This window comes from Jaminaea rosea (assembly GCF_003144245.1).
Source record: "Jaminaea rosea strain MCA 5214 unplaced genomic scaffold BDZ90scaffold_1, whole genome shotgun sequence".
NCBI lineage: Eukaryota > Fungi > Basidiomycota > Exobasidiomycetes > Microstromatales > Jaminaea > Jaminaea rosea.
The window spans coordinates 2,310,846-2,333,478 of NW_020289975.1; the positions used below are offsets into that span (position 1 = coordinate 2,310,846).

Below are 22,633 nucleotides of genomic sequence, written 5' to 3' on the forward strand. Positions count from 1 at the left end.
CTTGAAGTCACGAGTACGCCTAGCTGGGTCGTTCTACGCCATCCGCGACCGCAACCATCATCGAAGAAAAGGGAGCGAAGCGCCATATGAATCAAGGCTGAATGCCCGGAGGAAAGCAACGCTAGAGCTAGAATGATTATGGAAAGAAAGGGAGCACGGTGCAGGCTCGACAAGGGGAGTATTGATGCTGAGGTCGTGAGAGGAGAGAATGGCGGATCGTACCAGGAACAAGGATGAAGACGAGGCAATGCGGCGTGAGAAGCCATGACAGAGGGCGCCAGAGTGAAATGAAAGCAGTACCCCTTGATCCATCTGATGTGTGTTGTTGAAGTACTTACGAGGGAGGTAGCAAGGTGGGCTGGATCCTTCGCTTCTTCTTCGACGCGTCCGGAGCGCTTTCGCCACTTGCTCCCGATGCTGCGGGTGCTATCTTCTCTTCGACGCTGGGCTTGCTCTCCACGTCCGATGAGGCGTTGCTTGCCGGGACAGGCGCTACCGTTGCTTCCTTCGTTGCCGAAAGACCCGTGATGCCCAAAGCGGGCGACGAGGATATGATCGAGGCTGACGAAGAGGGCGTGGCAGGTGCGGCGTCCGCTCCTACTCCTGCCGATCCTGATCCCGAGGCGACAGGCGTGGCCGTGAGAGACTGAGGTGGTGCTGGTCGCTTCTTCGTCTGCAACGTCGTGACGGTGGAACCGCTACTCCCACTAGCCGCTGACGAACTCCCCGCACTGGCGCCCGCCGCCGTGAGGCTAGGTTGTCCTCCGTACGAGTAGACTCGTCCCAGCTCCCCATACTCGAACACAGCCACAGAGCAATACCCATCACTGCTTGCCATGACCAGTGTTTGCCCGTCTGGACTCCAGCTCAAGTCTGTGAAAGCAGCGTAATGCATGTTACTGAAACAGCAGAGCGGACCACCCTGCTGCGTGTCGTAGATCCAGACGACGTCGTGCGTCGCGACGGCGAAGACCATTCGGTAGGGGAGTCCGATCATGCTTGGAGGTGGGGGCCCGAGGGGCTGGGATGAAGGGGTGGAGGGAGGTTGCGAGGAGGAATTGGCGGCTTGAGCTGCTGTGCGCGTGGGTCGTGTAGTGCTCGAGCTGCCGCTGGTGTTCCTGCTGCTACTGGCGCTCTCCGCAGCCCCTGCCGCTGCGTCCTCGGCCGCATCCAAATTCAGATTCACACTCTTCTGCTTTCCCGCCTCCAGAGGGATGTTGGGATGAGGCGCAATGCCTCCTCCATCCTCCGCGCGGGCAAATGCCGAGATGTTGGAGCGACGCAGTTCGTACAGGATGGGTGAGAAGCGTACCACCAGCGTGGCAGTCTTGTGCCCAGGCAGATGCGCGAGGGGTGCATTGCTGCGCATGAGATTGGCGCGTCCGTAGAGATAGACGGTGCTTCGCGGGCCTTGTTGCTGCTGCTGCTGCTGCTGCGAGGCGGTTTGGGACTGGGAAGAAGAGCCCACGGGCGATTTGCCAGGCGAAGGTGCCAGCGGGCTCGCAGGCGAAGGGGCTTCGAAGATACCGCTCGGCGTAACAAGCAATGCCCCATCGGGACTGAAGCTGAGTCGGCGGAAAAAGCCACTGAACGTCTCGTCGCCGTAGAGGCGCATCCCTGTTTGGAGGAGCGATCCTCCTCCTCCAGTACCGCCTAGGCCGTTGGAGCTGCTAGCCAGTTGTTGTGCTGCCTGGATACGTTGACGAGGGGAAGGCGGGGGGCGAATGGCAGGCAGAGGCGCGGGAGAGGGGGAACGGATACTTCGTGGACGTGAGGCGGAGCGACGTGATGATGAGGAGGGGGCGGGGACCATTGCGTGTGAGCCGGGGCCCGGCGTCGCAGTTGCTGAAGTCGAGGAGGAGTCATGTCCAGCAGCAGCGACGGCGGCCTTGTAGATCGAAGCTGCCGATCCCGAGTGTCCGACACCTGCATGGTGCGCCAAGGAGGCGATGCTCGTTGGCGGAGAGGTGGCCACGTCAACTTGCGACCCACTGAAGCTGGATCGACGGCTGGGCGTCTTCTGAGGTGGATTCATCGGATGAGCGCTTGTGCTTGCGCTAACGCTGGCGGTGCTGAATGCCGGGCTTTGAGGTACCGAGGGAGCAGGAGTGGGTGTGGCGGCGCGAGCGATGTTATGGGTCAGGTGTGGGGTGCTAATGACGGGAGGCTCCATGGGAGTATGGCTGCGGGCGGTTCGACCGCGCACCGCGGTGAAGCTCCCTTCACGTCGTTTGCTGGAGGAACCGCTGGCTTCGCCCGCTGCGTGGCCTGATACTACTGCGGAGCTGCCCCCGTCTGCCTCGGCATCGCTGCTGTCCATATGACTATGGTGGCCTGACGGAGGATGCAAAGGAGCGGTGAAGGTCAGCATCACGCCGTAGAGTAGCTATCCGCCGCCCTCACTCTTACTCACTGCTGCCTCGTCGCATCGGAGGCTTGATGCCAGTCTCCCAGCCATACTGCCCGCTACCATTGCGTCGATGAACATCCATGCGGCTATTGCGAGTGACGGGCGGGACGTACCCCGAGGTAGAGGAGGAAGAGCCTGAGGCCTTGCTGTGGTGATGATGGAGCGCGTGAACGTGAACCGACCGATCGCTGCTCTGTGTTGCCAAGTAGTCATTGAGCGGGTCCCAGGCAACGCCTTGAACGTAGTGTGTGTGGTCGGAGAGCTCTCGAGTGACGGAGCCTGCAACGAGACCGAGCAGCAGGATGTCAGCTCATGGCTCAGCTGTCAAGCAGCACCTGGTCCTCCGCACTCACCGTCATGCGCGTTTACGATCCTAGCCACAAAGTCAGTCCCTCCAACAATGAGCGACTCGCCGTTGGGCGACCAAGCCATATCGTAAATCTCCTGTGGAGAGACTCGAATCATCCTGATGAGGCGCCAATGCTCCTTTTCGAAGCTGGCCTCGCCGTCGTCGGGCTGCTCGCCGAAGGTTGCGGCAACTGGGCGATCCGTCAGGCCCCAGAGCATCACGGTACCATCGTCACCTGCACTTGCGAGCATGTCCCCCGAGGGCGAGAAGCGGACACAGTTGACCACGCCGGAGTGGCGTGTGAGGGTTGCGAGGTACTCGACCCGAGGAGGATGAGGGCTCGTGGAAGGGAGGCCGGCAGCCGCTGCGTTGGCCATTGCTGCGGGTGAAGGGATGCTGGGCTTGACCAGCCAGATCTGCGAGTGAGGGAGACGAAGAGTTGTCAGTCTCTTTTGACAGGGCATCAATCTGGTTTAATGTCTTGTGGGTCGCTACTCACCCGGACATTATTGTCACCACCCGCAGTAGCTAGGCGCCAGTTCTGTCCACCGGCGACATCAATAGGTGCAGCAATGCGCTGGCTCGTCCTCGTCGACGGCCCAGCAGGGGAGCCAGAGCTATCGAGGGTGCGATCAGGCGTGAGGCCAGCGGCTGTGTGCACGAAGTAATGAGGCGAGAGGTAAGGCAAGATGGTCTTATCAGCGGCTTCTCCATCTCACGAGTGGTGTGATTTGCGGCTCACCTTGTCCAGTGTTGTAATCCAGCACCCTCCTCAGCTGCCCGGCATTCATGGGCTGGAAGGAGCAGCTGTAGATGGGCTGCGTGTCGTGCCATCGGATCTCGAAGGTCACCGAGCGCACCATGGCGAGCAGTGGTGCGACGGCAGCGAGAAGGCGAGGACGATGAAGAAGACGAGGTGAGAAAGGAAGAGGGGAGCAGTTGCAGAGTAGAGGGGCAGGCAGGAGGAAGCAGCGGCTCGCGATCGACTGTACTTGGCGCTTGCTGAAGTGTGTGATGCGAAGTCAAGAGCTGCTAGCGGCCTCGATGCCGTATGCCAAAGCAAGGGAGTGAAAGCCAAGTGATCACGATGCGCTTCATTGGTCGCTGCCCGACGCCTCCTCGTTCTCTCGTAGCACCCTCCCCTCCCCGTGCCGCTTGCCTTGCGCTTGCGCTTGTTGGATCCACTCCAAGAATCGGACCGCGACTGACAACTCGAGCGCGGGCCATCTTGAAAGACACGAGAGCGAGCAAGCGGACGGATGGAGCACACGCGATCCTCCCCTCCGAGGTTCACGGGAGAATGCGAGGCGTGAGAAACGAGACCGAGCAGACCAGCACAAGGCGGTTGGACCTCTCTTCAAGTAACGTTCTCTCGACCTGGGTAGTTCTTGCACAGTGGTACACATTGACGATGTCTCAGACCCAGAATCACATTCGCATCCCATTGCCTCATCCCCTCACGCCAGCTCTAGCCGCCCTCCCCGACCGAGCACCGTGCACCTTCAACTTGCCCATCCGAATCAACCAGCGCTTATGCTTCTCACTCTCCCTCTTGAGCGGATCACGGTCGTCCTTGAGAACTCCGCGGGCGCGCAGCTTGTCTCGGCGCTCACGCTCGGCCGTGATGCGCTGCCTGAGCTTGCTCTGGTGGTGAGAGAGGAGGGATTGCGATGGCGAGTCTGGGGAGGTTCGAGATCGCGAAGGTGAAGAGCGAGGAGGGCGATCCCGCTCATGACGAGCTGACCTCGCTGCTGTGATACCTTCGCCCTTCCCGTCTTCGGGATCGTCTCGAGGCACACGTTTCCAGGCAGCCCGATCCACTCCTGCCCTCCTCGACGCTTCCACTCCATCGAAATGCTCTCTGACAATCCGTTCGACTCTTTCTGCTGTGCTCTCTCCATCATCCATCTCCTCCAGTCGCCTTCCCAGCTCTACATTTTCCTCTTCGCCCTCGTGGGCAGGAGGCGCGAGCGGCTCCGTTGCCCCACCCTGAGTCTCCTCGAGGCCGAGGTCGAGCTCCCCGTTCCCCAGCTTCCCATCCCGCCACCGCTGAAGTATGAAATCAGCCGTAGCTTCCAAGTCGCGCTCACCGCCCTTAAGCATGCTGCCTGGAGCTCGCATGGCCGCCCACTCGAGTAGCTGCTCGATTTTGTTCGTCGGGCGAACGGACACATCGGCAGGATAAGGAAGCTTGGCTAGATAATGGGGCATTGGAGGCTGCTCTCCCTTGGCCTCGCCTCGAGACGCCCATCGTCTCCTCGCCCAATCAAATCGCAGGTTCAGCCTGTAGAGCAGATAGTCTGCTAGCCCTTGCGTGTCGAAGAGGGACGACTTGATGCCTGCGGCCACCGCCAGTTTCACTCCTCGCTCGGAGCCTGTGCGACCCCGCCCGAGAAAGGGAACCATCACACCGGGCGTATCGTATACGTAGACGGGGGGCGTGGCTGATGAAGAAGCGGAGGTGTTGCTGTCGCTGCCGTAGAGCTGGAATGTGTCCTGCAGCTGCTCTTGATTCTCTTCACTGCGAGACGCTCTGCGATCCCGCCTTCCCTCTTCTCTCTCCTTGACCACATCCTTCGTGATCCGTACCGTGCCCGTAAGCTTGCGCGTATGACCTGGCGTAGGAGCAGTAGAGGCAGCTTTGCCTTTGCCTGCTCCTACTCGACGCAATGCATTGAGAAGCGAGCTCTTTCCTACGTTGGGCATGCCGACGATGACCAGACGCACGCCGTCTTCTGGTGTAGGCGTGTGCTTGAAGGCGCCCGAGAGACGATGTTGCGTGCGGGCCAGCTCGCGGGTCATGCGCGCTGGTGGAGGCGGGTTGGCGATGAGCTCTTTGGCTTGCTTGTTGATCCACCTGATGACCCTGCGCACATCACCATCGCTACGGGTGTCAACAAACATCACTTGCTGTCCTCGCCCGTGCTCTTGAAAGGCCCGCACTAGCGGCTTCTCGATGCTTGGATCGACTAAATCCCTGTGCGTGTAGACGACTAGCCGACGACTCTCCCACGTATTGGCCTCTGTGTCCACTTGCCTTGCCTTGCCCTTGTCCGGAGACGAGGAGCCAAACGTCTCTTCCATGACACGCTCGAAGGCCGGATTGATGCTGGTGATTGGCAACCTGGCATCTCTAGCCTCGATGATGAGCGGCGGAGGATTGCGAGCTAGCAAGGCAGGCAACGAGCGCATAGCTCTGTACATATGGCCTGCATACCATGATGGGACCGTCGAGGGCAGAGGAAAGGTCGTGCGAGGCTCAAAGTCATCGACCGATGACGACGTGGTGGCTGCATTCGCGCCAACTTGAGCCTTGGAGCTCTGTTGACGAGTCAGACTGCGACGACATGCCGAGATGGCATCGACAGCTCGACGTCGCATTGCCAAGCTTCTCCGTAGCTCGGAACAGCTGCCTGCTTGATGATGATGGCGAGCGAGTGCTGCGCCAAAAAGTCGACGTGCGCCCACGGAACAAACGGAGAGACTTGACGAGACGGAAACGGGAAACGGCCTTTCAGAGGGCCGGCGGGCGGCTCATCACGCAAGAGCTGCGTCGAGTTGACTGGAGGCGACGTTGCTCCGCCTGGCAGTCAGCTTCCGGGCTTGGCTTTGCTCTTGAACCAATCAATCTAACTTACTTCACAGCGTCACAACTCGTACCGCTCCCTTCTCAGCCACTGGTCAGCAAAAATGCACTCGTCGGCGGCAGTAGCCCCCGGCCTGGCCAATGGCCACGCCCCTTTTGGGCCGCAATCGACTCCCTTCCCCATCGAGGGACCCACATCCCCTCAGTCTTCGATGATTGCTACGGGCCAGAACTACCTCGTCTTCCCACATTTCACACTCGAGAGCGGTATCACTCTCAAGAATGTGCCCATCGCATACAAGACGTGGGGAAAGCTTGACCCCGTTCGCAAGGACAATGTCCTCGTCGTTGCCCACGCTCTCACGGGCAGTGCAGACGTGGAGGATTGGTGGGGACCCCTTCTTGGCCCTGGCAAACTCTTCGACCCTACTCGATTCTTCATCTTCTGCGCCAATGTTCTGGGCTCTCCTTACGGTTCAGGTAGCCCCTGCACCCGTAAGGACGGCGAAGACTGCGATGCTACCACGGGTCGCTTTAGCCGCGAGGCCGAGTGGAGCGGCGAGGGCTGGTGGGGACCAGAGTTCCCCGCTACCACCGTCCGAGACGATGTCGCCATTCAAAAGCTCGTCCTCGACTACTTGGGCGTCGAAGCCATCTTTGCCTGCATCGGAGGCTCCATGGGCGGCATGTCCGTACTTGAGTGGCCACTCTGCTTCCCTGTACGCTTTCCCAAGGTGGAGCAGATTGGTCAGCTCGACGATGGCCACAAGAGCAGCAGCAGCGACGATGCCAATGGCGATGAGAAGAAGCAGGGCGCCGGTGAAGCGGTCAATCAGCGTCCTTATATCTCCGCCATCATACCCATCGCTACTGCTGCCCGCCATGGCGCATGGTGCATCTCCTGGGCAGAAGCTCAGCGTCAGAGCATCTACTCTGACCCCCTCTACTTACATGGCTACTACCCTCCTAACCAGACGCCTCGCGCTGGTCTCGCGGCGGCACGCATGGCTGCCCTCTTGACTTACCGTAGTCGGGACAGCTTCGAGAGTCGATTCGGGCGTCGCACGGGTTCCAACAAGGCCGCTGCCAGCCCAGCAATTGAGAATGGCTCCACTCCCGCCGTACACGAGCGTCGCGCCTCCGTCAATGAGGAATCGGCGATGGCTCACAACGAAGGCAACAAGACGCCTCGCGCCTCTACTTCGCCCCCAAGTAAGGCCACCACCACACCCTCCACAGCAGTCTTCAGCGCCCAGTCCTACCTTCGTTACCAAGGCGACAAGTTCGTCAAGCGCTTCGACGCCAACTGCTACGTCCATCTGACCCGCAAGATGGACACTCACGATCTCGCTCGTGGTCGTGCCCACTGGGGTGTACGAGACCCAACGCAGGCCCGTCTGACTGCGCAAGCGGCAGAGCAAGCCGCGCGCGACCAGCACAAGGGAGAGCAGGAGGTCCTGCCCGGCGAGAAGCGCCTGCCCCATGGAGGGGAGGAGGACGATGAAGCCCTTTCTCGTGTTCTGGGCTTCCTGGGACAGGGCAAAACCCGATGTGGTGGGGTTGAGCCCCCATTCGTGCACGTCGTCTCCATCTCGTCCGACGGCCTCTTCCAGACTCCGGAGCAGCGTTTGATTCACCAGCTCATCCCTGGATCTACCTTCCAGGAGGTAGGCTCGCCCGAGGGGCACGACGGCTTCTTGCTCGAGTTTGAGGCCATCGGCACGCGATGCACTAATGTGCTGCGCTCTGTCAACTCGAAGTGGTACGAGGGCGACGGAGCGGGCTACGACGAGTGGAAGAACTGGACAGGCGCCACCATGGGCGGTATCGGCGTCGGTGGGGAGCCTACGGCCAACGCGGGGCAGAATGGCGCTACGGGCGGTGGACATCTGGGACAGGTCAAGGAGAGCGTATTTGGTGAGGTAGAGGATCTTACGAGGTGGTGAGGCGGCAAACGAAACACAGCGTGAAGTGACGTCAAGGAAAACGAGGAAAGCTTGAAGCGTGAAATGGTTCCATGATTGGATGATCCGTGATAATGAATCTCTAGAAGTACAGTGAGCAGGCACAGAGGCCCTGCAGCGTAGCGTGATTATGTGGTGTGATACAACGATCGAGTCTAGGTTTCCGCTCCTTCCTCCCTTCTTCCCTCAGACTCCCCCGCTGGGTCGCCTAAAATCCAAATCCTCCTCCTTGCTACGCTCCCTCGCCGCCGTCCCTCCCTGGAGCATCCTCTTTGCTCCGTGTATCGTCCACGTCCACGCCTTCTGCGTCGACGTAGTGCCCGGGTCCTCACCCCGAGCCCTAGCCCTCTTCCTCTTCATCCTAGCACGGAACTGCTGCTCAATCAGCTTGAAGATGATGCAGTCCAACGCACCCTGCGCCAAGATGAGCCAGCGAGCCACATTGTTAAGCGTGTCCTGGGAGGTGGTACGGTGCTCCGTCGAGACCAAGTCACGAATGAGGCGGGCGAGGGAGATGGAAAAGAGGATGATGTAGGCCAGCGGGTAGAGGAGGAGAAGGGCGCTCGCTTGACGATTGAGCGTCGAGCCCATGTTCTCTACACCGTGCTCGTCTGTGCTGCTCGAGGCGTGGCTGCTCAGTCCTACCGCGTTGGCATTGGAAGGAGACCGTGACGCAACACCTGCAGCAGCGCCACCTGCACCACCAGTCTTGAGCGTCGATCGACGATCCTTGCTGCTAGTCCTCAGCTGAGAGGGGAGCATGCTGCCGCGGCGCCCTCCTCCACCGCTGCCGCCGCCCGCACGCGTGACGTCCATACCCCACGTCCAGTCGTCGCCCATCGCCGTCTCGTACGCGGCTGCGGTTCCACGGGAGGGAGGAGCCTGTGCGTGCTCCGCAGGGATAGCGATGGCCACCTCACTAGGCGCACTCGGCCTCCTGCTGCTGGATGGCGAGTTCGTCTGCCCACCAACAACAGCCAGCGGTGCGTGCTCGGGCGTCAGGCTCAAGGTGGGCGTCGTAGGCGTGCTCGGCGCCCGCTGCAGAGTGGGTGCCGTCGAAGGGCGCCTGCCAGCAGCCTTGCTCGCTCCTCCCTTGATGGCGTAGTGACGGAGGTGCTCGCGCGGCGCTGTCACCATGTTGAAGTCGCGCGTGTCTCTGCGTGGCTTCATCGGTGAGAGGCCGGCCCAGGTATTGTAGTTGGGGATCTCATCCTCTTCTTCATCCGCATCAGAAGAGATTCTCTCGTCCTTGCAAAGAGGATCTCTGGAACCACTCGTTCCCGTGTTTGTACGCTGAAGCGACGCCACGGATGGTGTGGAAGGCTCCACGGCTGCCGTCGTGCTTTCGGCGCCGCCGTCACTGCGTCTCCTGTGAACCTCAGAGAGGGACCGTGATCTCCTGGGCGGCGCAGTCGAGTCGCTGCCAACACCAGCAGTCAGGTAGGGGGCAGGCATCCGATCAAAGGGATCGCCCTGTGGCTGCCCAGCTGGTCCCGTGCTCTTTGGCGAGAGCGGCGGCTCGATCGAAGGAGTGCCAACATCGCGCGGCGATCGGCCTGAAGGCAAGGGCGCGCTCAGAGGTGCAGGGCCCGTCATGGCGTAGTTGCTCATCTCAATTGGCAGCAGCGTAGGTGACGGCCCGCTGTGCTTGCGTGACTTGAAGGGGCTGGTCGGCGAGCGGCCGTGGCTGGTGTCTGACCCTGCGCGAGTCGAGGCAGCGCCATTCAAGCGCAGAAAGGGAAGGTAGAACTTGTTCCTATGCGACTCTGAAGATGAGTTGTCCTCCCTCTTCGTCTCGTCGGAGCCCTTGTACTCGCCGATCCGAGGAGGCGTATCGCGTCGCTCGGATGCGATGGAACGCGCAATTGACCCTGATCTTGTCGATCCCGTCTTGTTTAGAAGATTGGTTCGCCTGAGAAAGAAGAAGAGGCGAGTGTAGAGAACCAATGTGATGGCGACGACGATGCATCGAGGCACGAGGGGAAACAGGTAGACAAAGTCCATGCCTGCTCCCTTACCCAGGTAGCAGTACCCTCCTGAGTATCCGAAACCTGCAAACCCCCACGCGAAGCCATTGATGGCAAAGGCGAGGATCCAGATGATTGGCCAGAGCCACAGTACTCTGCGCTCAATGGTCATGGTGAAGCCGGATAGCGGATGGACGAGAATCATGTAGGTGATGACTAGGATGCAGAGGTTCCAGAAGTGTTGCGTGTACGTCGCTGAGGAAAGGGCAAAGCCCAGAAAAGTGCAGAATCTCGATGCTTCGATGAGATTGCCGCCATTGAGGAGGTAAGACGTCGATGCAATGATGGTGAGACTGTACGTGCGGGGAGGAAGGTGAGCATGGGGACATTGACGTAGCTCAGCTCTGCTATACTCACGCTGAGATGAGGTCCGAAGTTGCCAGTCCGACGATGAGAGCGTGTCGCAGCTTACGACTCTGCTTCTTCAGAAGATATGGGGCGATGATGATGATGCATCCGAGTAACGAGGCGAGCGCAATGGAGATGTCGACGATGTTGGCGTGGCTGCCCAATGACTTCTCGCTGCCGGTCCCCTCTACGCCCCTTCCTGGCGTTGGGGACGGGGAAGCCACTGAAGTGGCGTCCTGGCCGACAACATTAGCCGCAAAGAGGGCGAGAGTGAGGAAGAAAAGGATACGCGTGCCATGGAGCGTCGCAGAGAGCGTCGACCGCCGTGACGGCGACCACCTTCTGGCGGTGGCCTTCGTGGCGGCAGCTCTCATCTCAGCCCGCGACATCGGGCGGGCGTAGATGAGGTGAACTCTATTGATTGAGTGGTTGATGAGGTGAGGGATCCGGCGATGATGCTCTCAAAAGCGAGTCGAGCAGGTATTTGACATTGATCCTTGACAACGTGGATGAAGGAATGGATGATGAGAGTGAATGATGAATGGATGAGGACGATGAATGAATGTGAAGATGTCGTGAATACACAAGTCGACACACCAAGCCGAGCCTTGTTCCTCTGAGTCGGCGGCGTCGAGAGGCTCGTGCTAATGAGGACGGCCTACTCCGTATCGTCGAGCAGATGATGATGAGAAGACAAGGGTAAAACGATGATGAACAGGGGAACCCTGCGACTGCTGCTTAACCGTAGCGAAGGGACAAACGAGGTAAGGCGAGGCGAGGTGACATTGGCTCACGGCGGCAGGTCATCGAAGTCATCCGAGTCCAGCTAGCGTCACACCAGCTACTCTAGCTCGAACGGCGAGAGCTTGGCCCATCGTCGTCGCTTGCCGCCGCGGCCCGGTCGTCGAAGCCAAGTCGGCGGGCGGCGAATGGTTGAGCGGGTCTCAAGCACCAAAGGCAGAATCGCAGCAGCTGCAACGCGACAAGATGCAGGAAGCTCGCAGCGACAGAGCAAAGAGCGCGTGCAGGGTGATCAGACGTACAAAGAGAGAGGAGAGCTCAGCACCATGGCACTGCTGCACCGCAACCGCACCATGCCTAGCCTTAGTGGCCCGCCCCGGCGAGCCTTTTTCCTCCGTATTTCTTGCTCCGCCCGTCCTCCTCATCACCTGTTGCCGCCGTCTCCGCCGCCGCCGCCGATGAGAATGACCCTTGAACGTGATCGAAGGCGAGGCGGCGCAAAGGCTCAAAGTAGGCAGCCAGCGCAATGATCACCAGGCATGCACACGCACGCACCGCAAGCCATGAGAGCGACGAGGGCGGGCGTCAGTGTCGGATGTGCCCAGTACAATGCAAGCAAGGGGGCGAGGAGGGAGATGGCAGTGAAGCTTGTCTTGTCTGGAGCCTGCTCTGCGTTCGTCCGTCGCCCGATCTCCCGCGGACTTGACTTCTCGGACAAGCCGGAGAGTTGATATCACGCGTCGCACTGCCCGCCTTTGCCTCGAGCTTGATGGGCAAGCAGCAGCTTTGAAGTACTCAAGGTAAGCAATACCCAGCAACTTCTTTCGTGACCAACGAAGCCTAAGTCTGCGTGAGGCCGCCCAGAAAGCAAAATACAACGTACTAGTCAGGCATGCCAGCGAGACAGAAGGATTGAGCTACCACTGCGCAGCTGCTTCCTTTCACAAACATAGCACGGCTGAAGGAGGACGATGACGGTTCCCCGAACGAGGAAACAACGACGAAGCGGGATCGTCGGCAGGCTTGACTATTGGGCCGAAGACGGGAAGCACTGGGATTGTGACGAGTCTCTTCTCGCGAGGGTGGTCATCTCGCTCGTTCGACTGAAATTGCGGAGCACGTTGCGGCGGCAGCGGGAATCATGCCTAGAAGCAAAACGAGCAACGAGCTACAATAGCGGGTGGGCTGCACCACCAGCAAGCACTAAAAGAAACGGGCAGCGAGCAGCAGCGTGTGAACGATGACCGATTTGCTGACAAACAATGTAATCACCCTCGCTCGACCATGGGATGTGGGACATTGCTGACAGGGCGGACCGAAGCCGGACGTACGGGCCTTTTTCTTCTCACGGACCCTCATTCCAGGGAAAAGTACGATGCATCGGGCAATCGCAGCCACGATGAGACAGGGGAATCGATGCGATCAGAGCGATTGCGATTGCGGCCGAATGGCTGCGTCGTAGTCGCGGATCCCAGCCAAGACCCTTGAGACATCTGTAACCCACCCCTCTTTGATTCGATTGCAGACCTGCACTTCGCAGGTGCTCTGTGCCTAGCGTCGTCTCACTCCATCGAGGGACTCATGTTGCCGGGCCATCGTGTGCTCCTTGAGCTCACGCTCACGCTCCATTTTAGTGCGCTTGGCTAGCCCAACATCGTCGTCGTCGTCGTTAGCGTGGGATTCAACTTGACAGGATGCAGGGGGTTCTACTGCAATGAATAGGCCGACAATCAAGATCTCCGCAGGCACCCGGTCCATTATCACCACGCTCCTCCGTGTGGCAGCCCAACTCCTACACCCCCTTGCACAACGCGTCAAAGCGCGACAGCCAGGTCCGACCGAGACCGAGCGATGCGGGAAATTGTTTGGTCAGGGCGCAAAAGGTCATCAACGATCGAGCGTTGCGCATTGTCACGAAGAGCACTCGACAATGCTGTGAGAGTGGCAAGTGGTCGAGCGATGAGCAGCGGGCCAAGCAGTCTCATCTGCGAGAGACTGGAAGGCACAGCACGCTGAAGGCTGACATGCGTCTAGAGTGGTATTGCTGCACGGAGAACACCGCCTGGTCGTGTCAGCCTCGTGACAAGGACGATTGCGTGCTGTCATCCGCATCCCGTCATATCCATCGCCTTGATCGTTAGCGTTGCACAGCTGTTGTTGCTCCATCGTTGCCGTCGTCTTGAATCGGTCGCCGCTGCAATGCGTTCCTGGGCGGAAGCTGAATCGGATCATAGGGTCGTGAAGCAGGCGTGGCTGCCAGCCCCTCTCCCGCTGCGTGCCAGAGAGGCGGCCCGCAGCGCACGACGTCGAGAGACACTGGTAGGGATCAGTGATCACATTGAACCAAATGGTCATTTGGCCGATTTGTCGGCCTTTCTGGAGGAATCGATCGAAACGTCGAGGAGCGCATCGATGAGTGAGCATCGAGGCAAGGGGTCGGCCGGCCACGATGGTCAATGACGATGATGATGATGACCAGAGGGGCCCAGTGATCAGGGGCAAGGCATCATCGTGACCGCCACGGATGGTGCTTGAGTCCGCCTCTCCAGGGCCGGAAGGCGATGGTCGTCGACGACTTGATGACCGAATGACATGGCCGAGGCATCAGGGGACATGGTTGCCCGTTGACCGTGGCGACCACGTGGCGCCAAAAATTCCCTTTCTCCCTCCCTGATCGCAAGATGATCGAAGTCATTACTACTATGAGCACACAATGATCAACATGTCCCGTCCTCAAGCACAAAGCAATTCAGCAATGCCGATAGCTTCTTGTGAACGACGCAATCGCGTCGTGACGCGAAGTGGTAAATCCTGAATCACTCGGTCCCGCAGCTCGCGCAACTCGGCCCCGGTGCCGACCGCCCCGGAACAGAAAACGTGGCAACGCAGCCTCCCGTCGAGGTTTGAGCGGGGCGGCTCTCAGGCGGCGGGCGGGTCAGCCGTGGGTGGGCGGGCTCAGCTCAACTCGAGCTGCGAACGATTGCGAGGAGCGACTTCTGTTCTCGTTAACCACCAACCCCAGTGATCAGCAAAGGTGAGCATCGTCGTTGGCGCAAACCAATCGACATGGAAGGCAGAGCATCATCGTCGCTACTATCATCATCATCATCGCGACTTCGAGGGGAGGAGAGGAGGAGCTTTGAAGCAGATCGCAGAGAAGAGAGGGAGAGACAGAAGGGCCGTCACCTCTCAGAGGCAGGCAGGATGTACGCTACTTTGGACATTGGTGTAGTCGGACATCGATCAGATTCGAGCTCGATCAGAATTCTGGTCTTGCTAGACAAAGATCTCAGGAGGGAAGGAGAGGGAAGCTGCGCAGGTCTCGTGGACCTGGCAGCGACGAGGCAACGATGAAGGATCGATGATGCTCTGCCCTTCAGCTTGCGCCGCTCAGCAGCAACACCTCGAAGAGAGTGCTTACACATCTCTTCATCCTCTCGCTCGCTCAGATGGCCCCTAAGATCGACCCCAACGAGGTTAAGATTATCACCCTCAGGGCCACCGGTGGTGAGGTCGGAGCTTCGTCAGCTCTTGCCCCCAAGATCGGTCCCCTCGGTCTCGTGAGTAGACGTTGCGAGGAGTGAAATGGGTGCAGCTATGAGATGAGATGGTCGACCTGCTGGCCATGGGCGCAAGAGGAATCGACGGACACGAGCTGGATGAGCCGACGTACGCCAACATCGGGCGAACAGTTAGACTGACGAACACCCTCCTCCCACTCGCACTTCGCAGTCTCCCAAGAAGGTAGGAGAAGACATCGCCAAGGCCTCGGCCGACTGGAAGGGACTCCGTGTCACCATTCAGCTGACCGTCCAGAACCGTCAAGCTGCCGTCGCCGTCGTCCCCTCCGCCTCCGCCCTCGTCATCAAGGCCCTCAAGGAGCCCGTCCGCGACCGCAAGAAGGAGAAGGGACGTGTCCACAACGGCTCCTTCTCCCTCGACGAGGCAATCGAGATCGCTCGTATCCTCCGTCACAAGTCCTTCGCCAAGACCCTCGCCGGTACCGTCAAGGAGGTCCTCGGCACTGCGCAGAGCATCGGTGCAAGGATCGATGGTCGCCCGGCGCACGATGTCATTGAGGGCATCGACGACGGCACCGTCGAGATCCCGGAGGAGTAATTGCAGTCGAAGCATCACGCCTCATCGCCAAATCTCCGACTCCTGCGTACTGCAATTGCGCACCTCTCTGACCTCATGTACTAGCTAGCCGCGGCCATCACATCACATGACTCTCAGCAGTCGATTTACACAGACAAGATTGCATGCAGGGTTGGGTATTGAATGTGTGAATGCGGAGCAGAGCGGGTCCCGGGGCAGCTCAGCCCTTCCCGCCGTAGCTGTCTTGCATCATTGCCTCCGTCGCTTCGTCGCTTCCTTCGTGATCTGACCCGCCTTTCCCCGTCGATCGAGCACCACCCACCTCACCGCCCAGCAGCCCTGCCTTCTCCCATCTCACGACTCGTCTTCTGTCCCCACCAGCTCCGTCCCCGGCCAACCCACAAAGGCCGACTGCACTCCTCCTCCCATGCGCACAAATCAGAGGCAGGTCCGTAGACGTCCACTGCCCCACGAGCCGTTCACACTGCTCCTTGGTGAGCACGTCATTGAACATGATCGCGCCACGACAGCTGCGACTCTTGAAGAGATCGAGGAGACGTGCTGGTAGATGACGGAGGGTTGACATCCAAGAGGTCGACGTAGCGGACGGAGGTACAGTGCTAGAATGGTCAGAGTCTCCACCGATGAGGCCGCTGGCTTGCTCCTCAGTCTGCGAGGTAAAGGAGCGGACGACAGCCGTGAGTGTTGCGACTTCTCTGCGGAGCCGGTCGGACACGGCGAGCGGGACGTGTGTGACCAAGATGGGGAGGGAAGGTTCGCTGCTCTTGCTTTGCGAGTCATCGCCGTCTGTGTCGCCACAGCGAGAAAAGGCGAAGCCCCAGTAGCGCAGCCTTTGGGCAAGTGGGCTAAGCTGCTCTACATGGCCTGAGGCTGTACTTTCCGCAGTGGTGATGCCCGAGGGGGGTAGACCCTGTAGGACCTCCTTTGCCTCGGCCTCTGGCAGCCAGATACGCAGTGGAGCCTTGAGTTGGTGAGAAGGCCCCTCCTCCTCTCCTGTCCCCAGCTCACCCGTCTCCTCCCCACCTCGTCTTCTTCTCTCTTCTCTCTCACACGCAGCAGCATAGTCCCCCAACATGCCTTCCAATCTTCTTCTCTCATCCGCAGCATGCTGATCGACGCAGATGATCCCACGGCGTCCAGCACCATCATCGACGATACAGACAATGAACTTCTTTGCGGCTTGCCCTATGACACTTACAAGGCCAGAGAGCTGCTCTTTGCGCACAGTGAAGGGGCGCGCGTCGCACGGCAGGGTTGCACGACCACAGCTGTTGCCACGGGCGTGAGGCACGGAGCTCGTGAAGTAGCCGCTCTTCATCTGCATGTGTGGGAGGGGCAGCTTGCGCTCCTGTCGCGTTTGCTGGGAAGCGCTCAGACTGGCTGGATGACTGTTGGTTTCACCGGAACAGCAGTCACAACCTGTGTGACCAGAGGTGGCGGCGGCGCCCTCCCATGTGTTGTCAGTGAGCAGCGGCAAAAGGCTGGGCAGACTCGCAATGGGCGGGTCGATCCCCGAGTCGATAGCGTTGCCTTCTGGTGCGGTCGGGCGTTGAAGCGGCAAGGCGGGGTTGTGCCATTCAGCCAGTGTCTCTTCAAGCCAGCGAGGCGGCGTCTTCTCGCTTGCTTCTGCTCCATCTGTGTCCCATGCGCGACGAAGCGTCTTTCGACTTGCTCCTACAAGAGCTGAGGGCGTTTGAGCCATGGGTGGGATCCCTCGCTCCTCCAGATGCGTTGAGGGCGACGTGGTGACTTCTTCTGTCATGCCGGGAGGTGGCCGGTCTGCTGGGTATGAGTTGCCCGTGCGCTCATCGATGAAGAAGGTGCGCTTTGTTATCGAGTCGATGTACTTGACGTATCCGGGTGGGACTGACGCATCTTTGGCGGTGTATGCGGCATCATCGTCGCCGCGTTGCCTGTCGACGTCTGGGGTGTCGTCATTCGACGAGATAGCACCAGCAGTGCTCGATGGTCTCACGCCTTCCTTGCCTTCTGCCTTTGCTTGCTTCATCGCAGGGAACGCCTTGGGCAGCAGCTGTTTTCCCCAATCAGCAGCAAAAGCCGTCGTCTTCGGTCTCTTCATCGCCGCCAGCCTCTCCTCTTCCCTCCCAGCCAAAATCTCACAAGCGGTAGAAGGCCTCTTTCTCGCTTTGCTCACCAGCCCGTGCACCCTCTGGACGTCCCTCACTTCTTCACAAAGCGCAGTCACAATTCTGCCTTCGTCCAGCACGACACGGCCGTCACCGCCAGTGGCGCTCATGTCGGGCACCTGCACCCAGAGTTCGAACACGTAGGCAGGACATGATCCGCGCTGTGCGGCGCCTCCTCCTTTCCTGTCATAGCGCTTGGGACCGTCCTTTCCGACGAGGTTGGTCGCATTGTCATCGTTCGATTTGAAGCCTCGAGCTATCGTGCTGGAGAGGACGTGGTGGACGTTGCCCTCCTCTGATGGAGTGGGGGCGGGGCGTCTTTGCCAATGGATGCCGCCGGTTGACGAAGCATGCCCGTGTTGAGCAGAAATTGCACCTCCTTGCCTATCAGGGCTGTCCTGCCACTGATGAGCCCTGCGCTGATCAGCTCCAATCTGCGCCCAAAAGTCGCTGAGCTCCATGCCCGCAGGCAAGCGATGACCTTGCAGGTAGATGTGCTGATCTCCTCGAGACTCTTGCCCTTCAAACAGGAAGAAACCTTTGATGACTACTCTAGGAGCTGAAGCTTCTTGCTGCTTGCTACCCGCCACCAATCGTCGCTTTGCGTAAACAGTCCCGCACAAAGCTGGCGAGACAGGGAAGCGCACCTGCGCAAATCGCTCCAGCATGGAATCGCAGCGTGGCGCCTTCAAGTGGACGATCGTCCGGCCAGCGGAGGCTGAGGCCACCTCGAGTAGGAAGGAAACACGATGCTCCCTCAGGCTGACTTGGGTAAGTGCCTGTGCGCAGGCCTTGACTTCTCGTGCTAGGGAGTCGCGAGAGGAGAGGAGGGGCCGACGAAGAGGGAGGGCGGAGAAGATGTCCCGCACTGTGACTGTCGTACCTTTTCTTGAAGGTGCCATGGTGAGGTATTCGGCGGATGCGGAGGCAGACGGTAGTGAGGCTGCCTGGTCTGCTGGGCCTGAGTAGAGGAGCCGGTCACCGCGCTTGAGAAGCGTCCAGCGGGTGCCGTCGAGGTACGAACCGCTCCCGTGGAGTGTCGTTTCGATATGAAGGATACCAATGGCCGCCATACTAGCCAGAGCCTCGCCCTTATTGCCATACGTCATCGAGGAATGCGCCTTCGTGGTCACGTAGCGATCGAGGGCTTCGGCTTCTTTGCCCTGCGGGGCGGGGACGAGCAAGGCAGCTTCGAAGCCCTGTCCATCATCCCAGCATGAGATCCCGCATGACTCAGGGTGGATGGCAATGCGGACTTGCGTGGCGCCGGCGTCGATGGCATTGTGCGCTAGTTGTATGACAAGGGAGGAGAGTGAGGGAAGCTGAGCTGTTGAACGAAGGAGGGAGCCGACGGACGATGACAGGCGCAGGATTGGCGGTAAAGATTGTTGCTGGCCATGAGACGATGTTGAAAGCCCTGTTGCCCTCTCCTTGGCCGTTGTCATCGTTGCGGGTGATGTTGCTGATCCATTGAAATGATGAGTGGGAGAGGATTTGATGGTGTGGAGCAGCAACACGGAAGTGGCAAGGGCAGGCTCCCAACGTTGACGCGACCCTTTGGCTTCGAGTCGCGGGACGGGAGACGAGCAACTTGGCAAGGAGCTTTCCAGCTTTGCAACTCTACCCCATCACCAATCATCGACGACGACAAAGCATCTCAGCTTAAACATGTCATCGTTCAAGCCCATGGCATCCACCTCAGGGGCAGGTCCATCGCCAAAGCGTCCCGCACACAATCGCCAATACTCGGACAACTCGGACCTCTCATCTGCGCTCAGCTCTGCCTCAGAAGGGAGAGGAGGCAACCAGGACGCTGAGGGCGAGATTGACCAAGATGAAGTTGATGATGATGATGACGACTCGGTAGACCAGGTGGATGACGACGAAGATGAGGATGAGGAAGGGTACACCGCACAGCCATCCAAGTCACGCGGCGGCAAGGGCGCCTCTTCCTCCTCCTCTCGACTGGCAGCAGCCAAGCAGCAGCAACAACAACAGCAGCAGAAGCGACCTACCAAGCTCAAAATCACACTCAACAGGCGCGACTCGTCAGGTGGAGCAAGTAAGGGCAAATCAGCCACCAGCAAGAAGGCCAGCAGCTCCAAGGCCTCGTCGTCCTCAAAGAAGGTCACCATCCAGAACAGGCGGGGCAGTCGCGCTGTTGTCGAATCAGACGAGGACGACGAGGACGACGAGATGGATATCCTGCGCGGGGATAACGAGCAAAACGAGGACGAAGAGGAAGAGGAGGAAGAAGAAGAGGACGAGCTTGACATCCCGGCCCCAGCGGCGGGTACGGACGACTTCGATTCCGACTCATGGGACGAAGACGACGATGGTGAGACCACTCTAGCCAACATGCCCAAGACTGCTCGTCAACTTGCCCGCGAATGCGCTGCTGCTGGCGGTGATGACGGTGGAGAGGACACCTCTCGTGCCGGTAGCGAGCTCCTCGAGCTACCCATGACCGACGATAGCCGCAAAGTAAAACGCACCGAAGCCGAAGTGGCCCTTAAGCGCAGTGAGATGGCCAGGAGACGCAGGTATCAGTCGGACAAGAAGTTGGAAGATGAGAAGACGGAGACGATCAATCGGCTCTTGAAGAAGCAGGTCGGCCGCAAGTCTACTCGGGAGCAGGCTAGGGATAAGGAATTGGGTGCAGACGAGGAGGAGGATGAGGACGATCGAGATGCGGATGCCGGCGAGGCTGCGGCTGAGAGGAAACGTGCCAGGTTGGAGAGGAGCGCGGTTGCGAGCAGAGAGGAGTTGAAGAGGAGGCCAAGAGACATGTTCAGGACGATCGTCAGGAGGGAGGGGACAACTGTCAGCATTCCACTCGTAGCGGAGGTGCCCGCTGTGGCTGGTGCGGATGACGATGGAGCTGCAGCGGCAGCCGTAGCAGCCAGCAATGCTGTCGCAGCGCCGTACGTGGCCAAATGGGCGACCGTGTTTGGAGAGACAGCTCGATACGCTGATGATGAGCAGCAGCAGCAGGCTGCTCAACAGCAGGCCATCATGTCGAGCTGAGCACAACGTTGGCGCATCTGGTCCGAAGAGAATCGATATTGCTTTTATATCCCAGTCGAAACAATCGTGCCGACAAGTGAGCCCCTGCTCCCTCCTCTCCTGCTCTCACATCTATCCTCTGCATCCTTCTCTCCCCTCCTCTCCCTCTCATCGCTCTACGCCAGCACATCGTCAGCGTAGGGCAACGCGTGCACATCTCCAATGGCGACCGTCGTAGCCTTGCCCTTGAGCGCCTTCTCCGCCGCAGCGCTCACAGCGCTCGCCTTGACACCCTCCAGCTGCTTGAACACGTCCTCCGTCGACTTGACCCCCGCGCCACCCTGCAGGAGCGCCGACCCCACAACGTCACGAACAGTCTCTCGGCTCTCAAGCGCAGCCGCGGCCTCAAATTTGGCCTTGGCCTTGGCACGCTGCAGGTCCTCCGAGCTGACACCGCCCGCCGCCGACTTGAAGGCGTTGCCGACCTCCCTCGCGACGGTCGAAAGGGTTGCGTGCGGGCCCGTCACGTAGGCGCCAACGAGGCCGGAGTCGGAGAAGGCCAGGTTGAATGCTTCGGCGCTGGCGCCACGCGATTGGCTCGTAATCGACGAGAGAGGGGAGAGGCCCTTGGACCACTTGACGCTCGATTGACCGCCAAGGAGAGAGCGGAGCACGGCGTACTCAGGGCCCGGACCACCTTGGAAGCCAAGGAAGAAGTGGCCGTGGTGGGCGTGCGAGGAGTCCGAGTGGGCGGGGACAAAGGCAACGCGCTGTGAAGGGACGAGCAGTGAAGAAGAAGGGTCGTTAGTCTTTGTGCAATGATGAAGATTTTGCTGTTTCGCGGGCGCGGCTCACCTGCTCTCCACCGTGGTACGTGCTAGGTCCAGCCTTGAGGCCCTGCGACGAAGCGGGCACGTTTGCGAAGCTCTTGGAGACGAGCGATGCCAGCTTGCCAGCGTCAACGCCGGTACCGAGGACGGCGAGGTTCGACTTGGCGAAAGCGGCACGGCCGTACGAAGCTGCATCTTTGGCTGTGATGGGCGAGGCGGGGCTGGCGAAGAGAGAGGCGCCAAGACCGCGTTGCCTGTATGCCGTTTGGGTGAGGACGTCGAAGCCCTGGTGAGAGCAGGGGCGGGGAGAGTAAGTCAGCACGATGATCGTACGTGGACAGGAGCAGGCAGGCTGTGGAGCGGCATCGTGGTACTCACAAAGACCTGGGGAATGCTAGACACCTGCTCGTACTCTCCGCGAATGGCGGGGAGTACCTCCTCGTTGAATTCGTGCGCCGCAAACTTGGACGAGGCGAGCACATCGCCGAGGATCTCGACGAAGTAGTCCCTGCGAAACGTAACCAACAGCACAGCGAAGAGGGAGTCAGCTACGAGGCTCAGTTCTCAGCCCTCCTCCAATGCTCGCACGCACTCATCCCCGCGCAGGAACTCTGCAGTGATGTAGAGGTTCTCCTTGGAGATCGATGAAGAGAGGAGACCGCCATAGAGCTCCGACTCGCGAACGAGGCGGAGAGCTGAACGCTTCTCGTTGGACTTGAAGAGGAAGTGCTTGAGAGCGTTGGCTACACCAGGGATGGACTCGTATCGAGGGCCGGCGCGGAGGGCTACTGTGACTGATGAGGTGGGGGAGCCATCGTCCTGACAGAGCGAAGGGGGCAGAAAGAACGCAGGTCAGCAGCTTGTCATCAATTGATAGAGCACGATGTCGGCTCCTCGGGCTCGCACTCACCACTGCCGCTACGGGGATGCCGTTTGCCTGCTGCGTGGTAAATGCCCTTCGTGCAGGCGCAGCCGCAGAGGCGGCACGCAAGACGGACGACCTGGATGGTGCTGCTACCCTTGCGAGAGACATGGGCGGCGAGTTGTCAAGGCGGAGAAGGAGTTGATGGGTACTGATGGTGAGGAGGAAGATCGGTCGGCGCCGT

At 59.7% G+C, this 22,633-nt stretch overlaps 9 protein-coding genes across 9 annotated transcripts; 4 read left to right on the forward strand and 5 right to left on the reverse strand.

The window, feature by feature from the left end:
• Positions 1 to 212: 212 nt before the first annotated feature.
• Positions 213 to 3,706, reverse strand: BDZ90DRAFT_26434 (WD40 repeat-like protein). Its single transcript, XM_025508634.1, has 5 exons — positions 3,502 to 3,706; positions 3,259 to 3,410; positions 2,764 to 3,175; positions 2,414 to 2,689; positions 213 to 2,334 (listed from the first exon to the last, which is right to left on the reverse strand). Exons 1-5 carry the CDS (start codon positions 3,620 to 3,622, stop codon positions 335 to 337), a joined length of 2,961 nt encoding a protein of 986 aa, XP_025365485.1. The 5' UTR covers positions 3,623 to 3,706; the 3' UTR covers positions 213 to 334.
• A 404-nt stretch (positions 3,707 to 4,110) lies between these two features.
• Positions 4,111 to 6,230, reverse strand: BDZ90DRAFT_229864 (hypothetical protein). The gene has a single exon (XM_025505247.1). The coding sequence runs from the start codon at positions 6,138 to 6,140 to the stop codon at positions 4,209 to 4,211; it is 1,932 nt and encodes a 643-aa protein (XP_025365486.1). The 5' UTR covers positions 6,141 to 6,230; the 3' UTR covers positions 4,111 to 4,208.
• Positions 6,231 to 6,518: 288 nt separating this feature from the next.
• Positions 6,519 to 8,291, forward strand: BDZ90DRAFT_211410 (homoserine O-acetyltransferase; the record flags this gene model as incomplete). Its single annotated transcript, XM_025504109.1, has 4 exons — positions 6,519 to 7,079; positions 7,158 to 7,718; positions 7,800 to 8,093; positions 8,190 to 8,291. Coding segments are annotated over 4 exons (1,518 nt in total), but the record flags the coding sequence as incomplete, so codon positions are not given.
• A 48-nt stretch (positions 8,292 to 8,339) lies between these two features.
• BDZ90DRAFT_229866 (hypothetical protein) lies at positions 8,340 to 11,449 on the reverse strand. Its single transcript, XM_025505248.1, has 2 exons — positions 10,694 to 11,449; positions 8,340 to 10,629 (listed from the first exon to the last, which is right to left on the reverse strand). The coding sequence occupies exons 1-2, from the start codon at positions 11,071 to 11,073 to the stop codon at positions 8,496 to 8,498; spliced, it is 2,514 nt and encodes an 837-aa protein (XP_025365488.1). The 5' UTR covers positions 11,074 to 11,449; the 3' UTR covers positions 8,340 to 8,495.
• Positions 11,450 to 11,502: 53 nt separating this feature from the next.
• On the forward strand, positions 11,503 to 12,175 carry BDZ90DRAFT_26509 (hypothetical protein). Its single transcript, XM_025508651.1, has one exon. The coding sequence runs from the start codon at positions 11,614 to 11,616 to the stop codon at positions 11,953 to 11,955; it is 342 nt and encodes a 113-aa protein (XP_025365489.1). The 5' UTR covers positions 11,503 to 11,613; the 3' UTR covers positions 11,956 to 12,175.
• Positions 12,176 to 14,429: 2,254 nt separating this feature from the next.
• BDZ90DRAFT_229870 (hypothetical protein) lies at positions 14,430 to 15,696 on the forward strand. The gene is made up of 2 exons (XM_025505249.1): positions 14,430 to 14,985; positions 15,158 to 15,696. Exons 1-2 carry the CDS (start codon positions 14,875 to 14,877, stop codon positions 15,542 to 15,544), a joined length of 498 nt encoding a protein of 165 aa, XP_025365490.1. The 5' UTR covers positions 14,430 to 14,874; the 3' UTR covers positions 15,545 to 15,696.
• On the reverse strand, positions 15,645 to 19,195 carry BDZ90DRAFT_26516 (hypothetical protein). The gene has a single exon (XM_025508654.1). The coding sequence runs from the start codon at positions 19,134 to 19,136 to the stop codon at positions 15,744 to 15,746; it is 3,393 nt and encodes a 1,130-aa protein (XP_025365491.1). The 5' UTR covers positions 19,137 to 19,195; the 3' UTR covers positions 15,645 to 15,743.
• A 101-nt stretch (positions 19,196 to 19,296) lies between these two features.
• On the forward strand, positions 19,297 to 20,774 carry BDZ90DRAFT_229871 (hypothetical protein). The gene has a single exon (XM_025505250.1). The coding sequence runs from the start codon at positions 19,360 to 19,362 to the stop codon at positions 20,716 to 20,718; it is 1,359 nt and encodes a 452-aa protein (XP_025365492.1). The 5' UTR covers positions 19,297 to 19,359; the 3' UTR covers positions 20,719 to 20,774.
• Positions 20,775 to 20,799: 25 nt separating this feature from the next.
• BDZ90DRAFT_236220 (LuxS/MPP-like metallohydrolase) lies at positions 20,800 to 22,578 on the reverse strand. The gene is made up of 5 exons (XM_025507289.1): positions 22,438 to 22,578; positions 22,120 to 22,346; positions 21,906 to 22,035; positions 21,553 to 21,813; positions 20,800 to 21,467 (listed from the first exon to the last, which is right to left on the reverse strand). Exons 1-5 carry the CDS (start codon positions 22,558 to 22,560, stop codon positions 20,874 to 20,876), a joined length of 1,335 nt encoding a protein of 444 aa, XP_025365493.1. The 5' UTR covers positions 22,561 to 22,578; the 3' UTR covers positions 20,800 to 20,873.
• Between the last annotated feature and the right edge of the window lie 55 nt (positions 22,579 to 22,633).

Coding starts and splice junctions, on each gene's coding strand:
- BDZ90DRAFT_26434 (XM_025508634.1), bottom strand. CDS start 3,622: ATGGTGCGCTCGGTGACCTTCGAGATCCGATGGCACGACACGCAGCCC. Junction 3,411..3,501: donor GGATTACAACACTGGACAAG/GTGAGCCGCAAA, acceptor TCGTGCACACAG/CCGCTGGCCTCACGCCTGAT. Junction 2,690..2,763: donor GATCGTAAACGCGCATGACG/GTGAGTGCGGAG, acceptor GTCTCGTTGCAG/GCTCCGTCACTCGAGAGCTC.
- BDZ90DRAFT_229864 (XM_025505247.1), bottom strand. CDS start 6,140: ATGCGACGTCGAGCTGTCGATGCCATCTCGGCATGTCGTCGCAGTCTG.
- BDZ90DRAFT_229866 (XM_025505248.1), bottom strand. CDS start 11,073: ATGTCGCGGGCTGAGATGAGAGCTGCCGCCACGAAGGCCACCGCCAGA. Junction 10,630..10,693: donor ACTTCGGACCTCATCTCAGC/GTGAGTATAGCA, acceptor CCGCACGTACAG/TCTCACCATCATTGCATCGA.
- BDZ90DRAFT_26509 (XM_025508651.1), top strand. CDS start 11,614: ATGGTTGAGCGGGTCTCAAGCACCAAAGGCAGAATCGCAGCAGCTGCA.
- BDZ90DRAFT_229870 (XM_025505249.1), top strand. CDS start 14,875: ATGGCCCCTAAGATCGACCCCAACGAGGTTAAGATTATCACCCTCAGG. Junction 14,986..15,157: donor AGATCGGTCCCCTCGGTCTC/GTGAGTAGACGT, acceptor CGCACTTCGCAG/TCTCCCAAGAAGGTAGGAGA.
- BDZ90DRAFT_26516 (XM_025508654.1), bottom strand. CDS start 19,136: ATGACAACGGCCAAGGAGAGGGCAACAGGGCTTTCAACATCGTCTCAT.
- BDZ90DRAFT_229871 (XM_025505250.1), top strand. CDS start 19,360: ATGTCATCGTTCAAGCCCATGGCATCCACCTCAGGGGCAGGTCCATCG.
- BDZ90DRAFT_236220 (XM_025507289.1), bottom strand. CDS start 22,560: ATGTCTCTCGCAAGGGTAGCAGCACCATCCAGGTCGTCCGTCTTGCGT. Junction 22,347..22,437: donor GCATCCCCGTAGCGGCAGTG/GTGAGTGCGAGC, acceptor TCGCTCTGTCAG/GACGATGGCTCCCCCACCTC. Junction 21,468..21,552: donor CGTACCACGGTGGAGAGCAG/GTGAGCCGCGCC, acceptor GTCCCTTCACAG/CGCGTTGCCTTTGTCCCCGC.